Source organism: Charadrius vociferus, unplaced genomic scaffold, assembly GCF_000708025.1.
Source record: "Charadrius vociferus isolate BGI_N301 unplaced genomic scaffold, ASM70802v2 scaffold838, whole genome shotgun sequence".
Taxonomy (NCBI): Eukaryota; Metazoa; Chordata; class Aves; order Charadriiformes; family Charadriidae; genus Charadrius; species Charadrius vociferus.
The window spans coordinates 348,191-358,722 of NW_009649487.1; the positions used below are offsets into that span (position 1 = coordinate 348,191).

General features: G+C 44.8%; 1 protein-coding gene across 2 annotated transcripts in view; it reads left to right on the plus strand.

The window, feature by feature from the left end:
• Positions 1-10,532, plus strand: part of CAPZB (capping protein (actin filament) muscle Z-line, beta) — a 61,914-nt gene that overhangs the window by 47,365 nt on the left and 4,017 nt on the right. For both annotated transcript variants that reach the window (XM_009889969.1, XM_009889972.1), the window contains exons 5-8: positions 12-153; positions 678-794; positions 8,881-8,946; positions 10,209-10,285. In XM_009889969.1, coding sequence (XP_009888271.1) covers positions 12-153; positions 678-794; positions 8,881-8,946; positions 10,209-10,285 — 402 coding nt within the window. The remainder of the gene's footprint in view (positions 1-11; positions 154-677; positions 795-8,880; positions 8,947-10,208; positions 10,286-10,532) is intronic.

The following is a 10,532-nucleotide window of genomic DNA, read 5'->3' on the forward strand; positions in this document are numbered from 1 at the left end:
GCGTCCTGCAGGTATTTTGAAGGTGGAGTCTCCTCTGTCTACCTCTGGGATCTGGATCATGGTTTTGCCGGGGTGATCCTCATTAAGAAAGCTGGAGATGGATCAAAGAAGATTAAGGGATGCTGGGATTCCATCCACGTGGTGGAGGTTCAGGTACAGCCTCTGGGGCAGCTGATACTCCTAAGTGAAAACAAAACCCAGTTAATTCCAGACAATTAACGAGCACAGGTGTTCCGCTGAACAATGCAATATTGTGTTAGGGGCTGTAAACTTCTTTCCCCTGTTAATTTTTGAAAATTCCCTGAAGCAATTTGGATAGAGATAAGTCAGGGCGGTAATCAAAAAGAATCCCAGAAGAATTGAAAGTATGTTACTTTCTGTGCATGTGATCCTGAGATGATTTTTTTTTTTTTTTAACATAAAGGTCTACAGATAAATATCACTAATTAGCTAATAAAACCAAGGTAATAGGAGGTTAAATTGCTCTAACTAGATTTGCTTTGAAAAATTAGGGTAATGTACACACTTACAGCTGTTTTTACAAAACAGAGTGTGCTACATGAGTGGAGTTATACGTCCTGTGGCTCTTAGGGTTTTTGGGGCCAGCCACCGTTTAGTTTTTTTGGAGGGATTTTAACCTTTTGTCTCTATCCTTTTTGTTATCCTTCCACTTCTAGGAGAAATCCAGTGGTCGCACGGCTCATTACAAGCTGACCTCCACAGTGATGCTGTGGCTGCAGACTAATAAAACCGGTTCTGGTACCATGAACCTTGGAGGGAGCCTTACCAGACAGGTACGTGTGTGTATGGGCATGGGCCTGCGCCGCAGACCTTCCTTATTTCCTTATTTATATACCCAGTAGCCTTATTTATATACCCAGTAGCCCCAGTCGGGAACAAAAAGTTGATTTTGTGAGGTGTTGTATAAGCATCTATTCTCCTGCTGCGTATGCAGCCCAGTGAAACCGTTGATGCCGAAGCGTGTAATTAGCAGCAAGCCCCTTGAACTTTGCTTGGTGGCAGTATAGCTTTCAATTAAAAATAGAAAGCATTCAGTAAGAGTTTAGACTTGCTTTTAAGGCTTGGGTTTTCTTTTGGTATTCTTAAATTTTTACATTTCCATATGTGTTACCCGGACAGATATTTTTATCTGTAAGATTTGCCCACTTTCATACTGGAAAATTCAAAAAGGATTATAAAACTGCAAGATGACCTCTCTTGTTACGTCTCTTTTAGAAGCCAGGTAGGCCACCATGAATGAACTGGTATTTTCCGTTGACTATAGGATTCTTCTGTTCGTAGAGACTTCAGTTATCTTTTAGTGTCCTCCTTTAGCATTTTCCTCCTGCACTACCAGGACACCGATTTTAAAAAAAATCTAAAATAAAAAAAAAAAATTCTAACCATTTGGGGGTTTTGTGCCAGTGTTAATCACTTTGCGTTCCTCTTGAGAGTGCCAGTTTTCGCAAGGGAGGTGCCAGACTGATGCGGGTTCAGGCCGTGCTGCTGTCTCACTCTCTGACAGCAGAATCTGCTGGACTTGACTTGACTCCACGGGGTGAAGGTGCTCCTGCCCCAGCCACCTGCTGAAGGCTGCCGTCTCCCTGCTGCGTGCTGCTGCTGAATTGCGGTTGCTTAAGATCTGGCCTGTGGAAATCGGTGACTCGAGCGGAGTAATAAACTCTGGAGGACAGGAGGCATATTGTATGGTCATGAGTGACTAGAGAGATTGGCAGGAGCTAAAACTCCTTTATGAGACTTCCCAGGGCGGACTGTTGCTTTCGATACAAAGGACAATGCAGACTCTGTTAAGCAGTTCCATGTTTTTGTACAGGTTCGAGCCAGGCGAAGGAAAGAAGGCTCTGTGATTGCAGAGAGGAACTGAAATTGTTAGTATTGCAGGCGCAGAAGCTTGCCCTAGACATAGGTGATTTTTCTTTCCACGTTGTTGATTTACAGAAGAAGCTGATGGAAAAGCAGGGAGGGGGGGAAAAAAGGCATCTGGAGACTGTTTTGAGCATTGCGTACTCTTTTAAAATGTTTGCAGTAATTACACCCGAGTTATGGTGACCCGGACAAATATTTAATCACAGGCCGTCCTAATACTTTAAATCATAGCTGTGAAGTGGAGGCCAAGGGCTTGACTCTGGCCGTGGCCTTCTGGTGCGTGAGAGCCGTGCCAAGGAAAACAAGAGTCTGTTGAGAATGGGTGTCCTCAGTACACCTTGGCCTGAACTGCTGGGCCTTGTTTAGTTTGACTTTCACTCTCTAAGCTTTAGCGGGGAGATTCATGCTTCTGTCATCATTTTAACGGCAGATCGTTTAATTCATATGTGATGCATTAAAGCAGGGGCCTGCTTCCAATGTAAGTAACCATAAAAAAGCCACTGGGGTAATGATGCACTGCTTCTGCACAAACAATGGAAACTTGAGTTTCAGAATTTAGCTTTGGGCTGCAGATTTTCTGTTTGCGGATGCCATAGTAGGCTTAACGGGACAGGCTTCGTCAGAATCCACGGCAGAAAACGAAAATCTTCATGCTGCCTTGAGGTATGCTACGTGAGGAGCAGCTGGTTGTCCTGAGCCATTTATTTAGCTGTAGCTGGACTAAACTCCCAAGTGCAAGGCTTTTACTTTGCTGTGAATCCAGTTTGCCACATCGCCTACGGAGAAGAGGTTTTATTTTTACTTTTTGGTAGGCTTTTTATACAGCCCGCAGCAAACAGACCCCGAAAGTAGATTTTGGTAATCTGTCGAATAGTACGTTACAGTTCTACCGTGACGATATCGGTAATCTGATGTCCTAACCATAACTTTGAAATAATTTTGTCCGTAGTAAATTGTACATGGTTTTGGTCAACTCAACGTTTAAGTTGCTTGCCCACCTTTGATCCTAAAATGTGAATAGCAGATGTCCTTGTGTTTCAGTGGAAGCTTTTGAAGTGTTCACAAGCTTTGTAATATCCTGGCTTATAAACTGATGGCAGAGAGAACCTTTCGATGCTTTGAAAGGGAAGTCTGTTGAGAGCCATTACTTTGAAACCAGTTTCGCCTCGTAGCTGCAAATCGGGTATTTTTCGAGTGATGACTGGAATGATTAAGTTGGTGGCCCGGAGCAGGCGCAGAGGAACAGCTCATGTAATGCCACCTCATTCGCCACCTCTGGCAGCGACGAAGAGCTGGGCATGTCTCGCTCTGAAATGCTGCGGGGAGCGTTTGCAACTTCATATGGAAACACTTGCTCAGTAATTCCCCTTCCAAAGGTCTGCAGATTACACTTGGTGCAAGTAATCAAGCAACCTGTCTGTTCTGCTGTGAGTGGACAACGTGGTAGCGCTGAGCTTGGGTCTCGAAGTAAGAGTCCAGAAATAGCTGTTCTCTGCTGTCATTTCCCAGTGGTGAAATGTTGTTGCCCTGCATCAGACACAAACATGGGGAGGGGTTGTTGCCTTTATCAGGATTATTTGGAAAAACTTGTCTTTGCATTTCTTGAATGTCCCCAGACTCTTGTTACTACAAGGTTCCCACTTAGGCTATTCCTAAATGTTGCGCTGAATTTCTAAGAATAATTTTTTCTCTCTCTCTCTCCCTCCCAAGACACCGCGTTTGAATGTTCTCACACCTGGCTTGGGGCCGTGTGATGTTACCTTCTGGGTAGATAATACTTAGAGGTCATGTCCCCATCCTGTCTCTCTCTCTCTCCCTCCAAGACATCGCGTTTGAATATTCTCACACCTGGCTTGGGGCCATCTGATGTTACCTTCTGGGTAGATATTACTTAGAGGTCATGTCCCCATCCTGTCTCTACTTTAATGTCATACACCGAGAATTGACGTATCTCTTCCAATTCATTGAACTACTACTGTTCCGTGGCTTTCCCGGTGCCGTTTTTCATGTGCTACAATAGGAGTTGTCTTTGTATTTGTTTATAAGGAGAAAGTAACTATACAATTTTACATTTGTAAGTGGACAGAATAAGGGAAGAGAGGGAGAGACATGGTAGACGGAGAGCTCAACCTGTTTTGGGAAGCTGAAAATCTCCTTTACGTAGCTTTAATTTACTTTACCTGGTGGTTTTCAAAGTAAGAACTTGAGGCGTTTGCTTTATCAGTTCAATTATGGAAGTTTCTTTTAAAGAGCTGGAGTATGGACTAATTCAAATAAACACTTGATGTGTTCTGATTGGAGCTGGGGATTTTGGTTTTGTTTAAAATGTAGGATTTCAGATTCTGTCCTGATCCAATAGAGGAATGTGTGTGTATACACACACAAGTATACAACACAAATACCATATGTATAGTGATATATATTTCTTTATGTAATTTATGTGTGTGCATCATTGATTTATATATGCATGTATAAACTTTTATCTTGAGAGGATGAGAGAAATTCACGTAAGATCCATAGATCATAATTTTGGTCTGAAAACTTCAGTAGAATTAAAGCTTTAGTGACATCTCCACAGTGGAGGCTTCGTTAAGTCATTGTTAAGCAGTTCTTTTGTATGGAACAACACTCATGGCCCAAACCACGACACCTCATGAAGGTTTTGTTCTAATCTTTAGTGATATATGTTGTTATCCATAAATAGTGACAGAGTGTGCGTAGCCATCTCTGGTTTGACTCCAAAGGATGTTATAGAAGAAGGTTTTGGTGGAACTGGAAGGAGAAAGCTGATTTTTTTTTTTTCATTTCTTCCCTTGCTGGGGTCCTGCCCCGAGAGGCATGCAGTGTCAGATAGAGAACTTGTGTTTTTACAGTTGCCCAAACAAGGGTGCTCTTCCAGACGGTCTGTTCTGGAGACGAGCTGGGATGCGACTCAGGAGAGCTCGGGGATGGCACACCGCAGGCTGGGATGGAGGAGGTAACTTCCAGCTCACGCCCGACACCGGCAGGCTCCGGTCACTACAAGGACCGAGGCTGGAATTTGGACAGGGAAGGAGCGATCGGTGTGTCACACGCCGTCTGCCTTGACGAGGGGCCGCAGATTAAGGTGCTGTACATCTGAGAGGAAAGGACAGGACACGCTACCTTCAGTTTACAACAAAGGGAGTAACGCTTGCAGGGAAATGAGAAATGCCGGCAGCTTTTCAATTAACTTGCGCGTTCTCCAGTGACTGCAGGTAACTCCTGCCCCCCTCCCGATTCAAGCCAGATGCTTGGCAGATGGTTTTCTCCCTGACAGACGTTAAGGTCCCGTCCTCTTTGTGTACACTGGAATTACTTGTGTCGTTTGCCACGGCACTGTATTGCTTTGGCTGAATTTTGAGGTTTCATTAGGCAGCACTTTTATTTAAGGTAAGAGCAGCTGTATGATCCTGTTTCACTTTATGCAAAGTAGATGTAGCCTTCCCGTTTTCTGGCAAATAGTCAAAACTGCACTTTGTTGGACAGATTTCTGGAGCCCCCTCCTTAAAAGCGAGACTAACAGGTGCCTTTCGGAGATACCGTTACGCACAAAGAACCCGTGTGTGTTTCCTAAGCCGGGATGAGCGTTGTGAGGAAGTGCAAGTTTGCTGAGAAAGAAGTTGGCTCAAGACCTATAGTTTATTTACGTACGGAGGTGTGGGAAGGGGAGGAAGCCTGGGATTTCAGATTAAAGCAGCGCAGATGTGCGTTGATTTTCCTACTTGAAATACTCTCTAGTGAAGGTGGAACATTTTGCAGAGCTGGATGAAGGCTGATCTGTTGGAAACTGAGCTCTCCCTGGTTTTGGGAAGATGTGCCCTGTGATATATTACTGCTCAATAAAACACCCGCAGAGACATTCTGCCATTTATCATAATAGGTAAATCCTCCGAGGCTTGCGCTCTGCAATTAGGAGAGTCGTATATTTTCATCAAGTTGAGCTTTCATGTAAAGGCCTATCCCACCGACTTCCAGATGTTGCAGCGTTAAGCGGAGCGTTGGGGAGCGTTTTTCCAGCAGAGGGATCTTCAAGTTGTAGCTGTCACCATCCCTAAGCTCCCCCTCGGCAGTTGTCTGGTTTCCTGGAGGCGCTGTCTCTTTAATTGCTACCCGAGTAGTATTTTGGGGTGCAGAGGATAGCAGAGATGTTCTGAACAGTAATTGTCCGGGAAATTATTTCTGCTTCACATGAACGTATGGATTTTACAGTGGTTCAGTTGTGTAATAGCTGGTTCAGAAAAAGAGAGGGTAGAAGGGTTGAGCGCGTATGGACTAGTGGCATATAGAACTGATGTAGTGTCCCCAGATTTGCTCATGGTTTTGAATGTATAATTTGGTAAAGGATATAGGATATCTTTGGTTACACTGCTTAGAGTAAATATCCGTGAACGCCATGAAAGGATGAGGTTAAGTTCTCAGCTGATTTCTACAAAGCTGCAAGCTCCGTAGAGCTCGCAACCTTTGTTTATCTAGTTACAGTTTGAAATACGCGTTGGAGAGAGAGGCCAAATTTTGCCTCACTGATATCCAAATAATTCCACATATTTTCCACCTGGAGACTTCAGTCTGCCCACTGCCGGTGGCTTGGGAGCCTTTGGCTCTCATTCGTCCATTTGTGTTTCATTAAAGAGATTTTCATGTCACTCCGCGGCCAGAGCAGCTGTGGACGTTGTCGCCAGTTCTTCAGAGCAAAAGGGGGGATGAGTTTCCTTCTTATCTTTCTTGTATTTTTAGGCGCTTTCACGATGAACCAAAGTGTTTATCCAACTTTGATTAATCTCTTCATATTAACTCTTCCTCCAAATAACGTTTACAGAAAGCCCAAACAGCTGCTCTGTTCCGTGCAGGAAACATCCGAAGTGACCAGCCAGCCATCGAGAGCTTAATATACCCAGAAGAGTGAGTTTCCCTCTGAGTCAGACTCGCAGCAGATGGCTGGGGAAATGAGGCAAGGAAGCCAAGCGGCGCGTATCTCGAACGGGAGAGGAGCGACTGAGCCATGGAGATGGGACTTGGCTGGTTGTGGAGCGTTAGGTTTTTGGCTGAGCTCAACGGCAGATGGGGAGCGACAGTGGGAAGATGAGCTGCTTGTTAACATCAACTTAGAGAATGGAATTTCCCCTCAAAGCGAATTAACCCCTTTATTTAAGCAGCTATAGGCTTTCTGCTTAGGTCCGTGCGGTAACAGCCACCGGAAGGAACCTTTAAAAATCCCGACAACTCTGCTGTTTGTATAACATGGCTGCTTACTGACTCTGAACCCCATTAAAACAGCCTCTCCTAACATCTGGGCTTCTATAGCATATAAAAATGTTTTCCTTCTGGCAGCAGTTTTTATGGAGATGTAATAATATACGTTTTGCAGAAAAAATAATTCTATTTTCAGATTCTGCTGCTTACCAATGAGCTCGGCCTGCCCAGGTGTGGAGGAGACGCAGTGGGGAGCCTGCGGAAGTCAGTGACCCACTGCCACCTCCCCGGCTGCCCCAGATTTGGTCAATTTGCTGATAGTTCCCAAACCCACCGTAACGTGTACGTGTGTGTTTGCGTAGTTCAGATTTATACTCTCCCTCTACTGCAACTGGATCCGTTCTCCAGGCAGCGTGTCTCCATTACATGTAAACAATCTGACTGCAATCTAAAGGAAAAATTAAACGTCCTTGTTCTCTTTCTCCCCCTCTTCTAGGTTATCTTTTGCCTTCGGGGTTCCAACTAAATTACATGCTTCCCCAAGCCTGTTAGAGGCTTGGCTTATTAGAAGAAACCTGTAGCTGGCCCAGATTTTTAAACTCTACCCTGAGGGAGGGATATGAACAGATGGATAAGAGAATTCAGTGGGATTAGTAAAACTCTTTGAAGACTGTTCTTCCCACTACATTTTTCTCCTGGTTTTGTTTTCGTGCCATCTCAGCACATCTTGTATCAGTTGAGGTTCCTGGGACTGTTCATTGTTCAACAGCTTGTCCGCGTTTAGCCAGAATCTCAAGAACTAGGGAAGATGGTCGTTTCCTTAGCACAGGTCATGGAGGCAAAGTCCGATGAAAGAAATCAAGTATTGCGTTCTGCAGTACCAACTCCCAATTTTTTTGATGTCAGCGATGAAAAATCTCACCTCGTTCAGGTACCTGACTCCTGTTCACTTACCACGCTAGGAGCATGGTGTCATTATACACTTACGTTGATCCAACTCTGAATTTCTACTGCAAAAGGCAGTGGTCTTCTTGCCCCCCCCATCCTCCCTGCTTTGTACCTCCTTCCTCCTAACAGTTAAGTAAATGTTTGTTCGGCTTTTTGGTCTAAACGACAAAAGAACAACAAACTATGAAATTTCTCTCTCCGTATTATTGCAGTAGTTTAAATCATCACCAGTCTTGCAGGTAGTTGTGGTTTTTGTATTCTCTGCACCTTCCCTCTCTACTGGAAGGTGAATAATGCCTAAGGTGTCTTGCCAGGAGATCCTGGGAATGGAGAATGTGCCCCACGTGTGGTTGGAAGCAGCATTTGGGGTGAAGATGAAAGGAAACAGCTGGTTTTGCAGGGGTAGTTCACAGCTGTTAAACTGACAGCAGCATCCCTGCGTGCATCTCGTCAACAACAACCTTGTTTTCATATCCACATGCTGTGCTACTGTGCTTCTTGTCGTGTTACGTGTTCGCTACCGTAGATCTCCTGCAGCTCCTTAGTAGGTAGGGAATGACAATTTTGTAGCGCCTGTCTACACCAGGGATCGACAGCAGGGGGTTATTTTGATTCATGGGGTTTATTACACTGCGTTTCTGTTATCAAGATGTGAGCCTTTGTCTGGTTTGGGGAATTTTTCGGTACGTTACTGGTCTGTTTGCACACTGAAGGAAGCATTACTCTAGGATTTTGAGACCCACTTCTTCCATCCCTTCTGTTGATGAGGAAAGCTGTCATGCATCTGCCGTCACATTCCCGTGTTACCAATGGACCTGTGTCTTTCCTTTCTAGATGGAGAAGGATGAGACTGTGAGCGACTCCTCTCCGCACATAGCCAATATTGGACGCTTGGTAGAGGTAAGGGCTGTGAAGCCACCGCGGCGTGAGCCTGCTGCAGGTTCTCTTGCCTGTATTTGGTCCCATGTTGAAGAATTTTCTCATCCGCTTCCTTTTGTCTTTCCAAACCAGTTACTTATTCACATTGTATCAAGTCTAATTGCGCTGATGTTGTCGCTCAGTGTTTGATGGCTCGGTACTCCTCCTGTCATGTCTTCCAGTGGTTTGTAGATAGAAAAACTCCACTCCGCACTTTGTCTCCTGCTCATTGCAACAATAATTTTCCTGTAAAAGAAGTGGTCCTTTCCTCAGAGCTCCTTAACAATTTCCTACCCTCGTGCCACCGTGGTCACTTCTGGGCAGAATTATTTAAAGTCAGGTTGTGTCATACAGAACTGTCCCTTTACCTGAGAGTTCAGTGTGTATCAAGTGCTCATTAAATCCACTGGAATTGTTTTCCTGGCAGCTGTCAGTCGCGCATGCTCAGCGCGATGAGGGAAGGATGTGACGGTGTTAGCTGCTCAGGAGGGCTCTGGTGCAACACTAGTTTGCTCTTTCATTGTACTCTCCTGTACGAAGGTGTTCTCGATTTCCTCGATCTTCACAGCCACTTTGGCAAGAGAGGAGGAAATTCTGAACTAAAATATGCTCTAATGCTTTTTTTGAAGGAACTGGGAAATGAAAGGAAGGCAGATATTACTTTTTTGATCTTTTTTCTAAGTTTTTGGCCTGAGTGAAAGCGACTTAATGAAAAAATGCTGTTTATTTACAAGGTCTTTCTCAAAATGGTTTGCCATGCGGTTTTAATGAACAAGTGGCTAGCTCAAAAATTTAGAGTGACCCACAAGCACAAAGCTATTGACCTGGTGGTTACGCTAAATGACTGACGTGCCACTTGTCGTCTGTTCAGTGCCAGGAAATTACAGAGTAAGGTTGGGGTGAAATGCATTTTCCTTTTCTGCAGCTGAGTGCAGAAAAACTGATAACTGGACAGAAACTGCCCTCTTGTGGTGCAGAAATCTCAGAGCCTCAAGCGATGAATGGGGAGGGGAGGAGAGGAATATCGCTCAGCCTTTATTTCTTTGATAAGAGCAGAGAGATGGGGTCATACTGCCTTCGGTGAGAATTTAGATAGTAGGAATACGCTGGGTTGGACGTGCTGTGGGAAGTGGTGTACGTCCAGATGAACACACGTGGTACACAGAAGAGTTTAAGTGCACCGTTCCTGAAAACAGCTGACGAGACTAAAGATCTGGTTTCTTTTTTTTTTTTTTTTCCCCTAGGACATGGAAAACAAAATCAGAAGTACACTGAATGAGATTTATTTTGGAAAAACAAAGGACATCGTTAATGGGCTGAGGTAAGGGGCTCTCCAGCTGACCCCCTTCCGCTTCCCTGCGTTCCCCTGCCCTGCCTGCGGTACTGGCCCCAGCCCAGCGTCCCGCTGCTCTCGTTCGCTGGAACTCCCCTCTCCTACAGAAAATCTTTTCACGTCCCTAGTTGTTCACCTCACTGTGCTTTGGAAACGTTATTTGTTGCATGGAGTTCAGGGAACGCTTCGACCTTGTAACTGTAGGAATTGGAAGCAATGTTTTAATCCCTTCTTC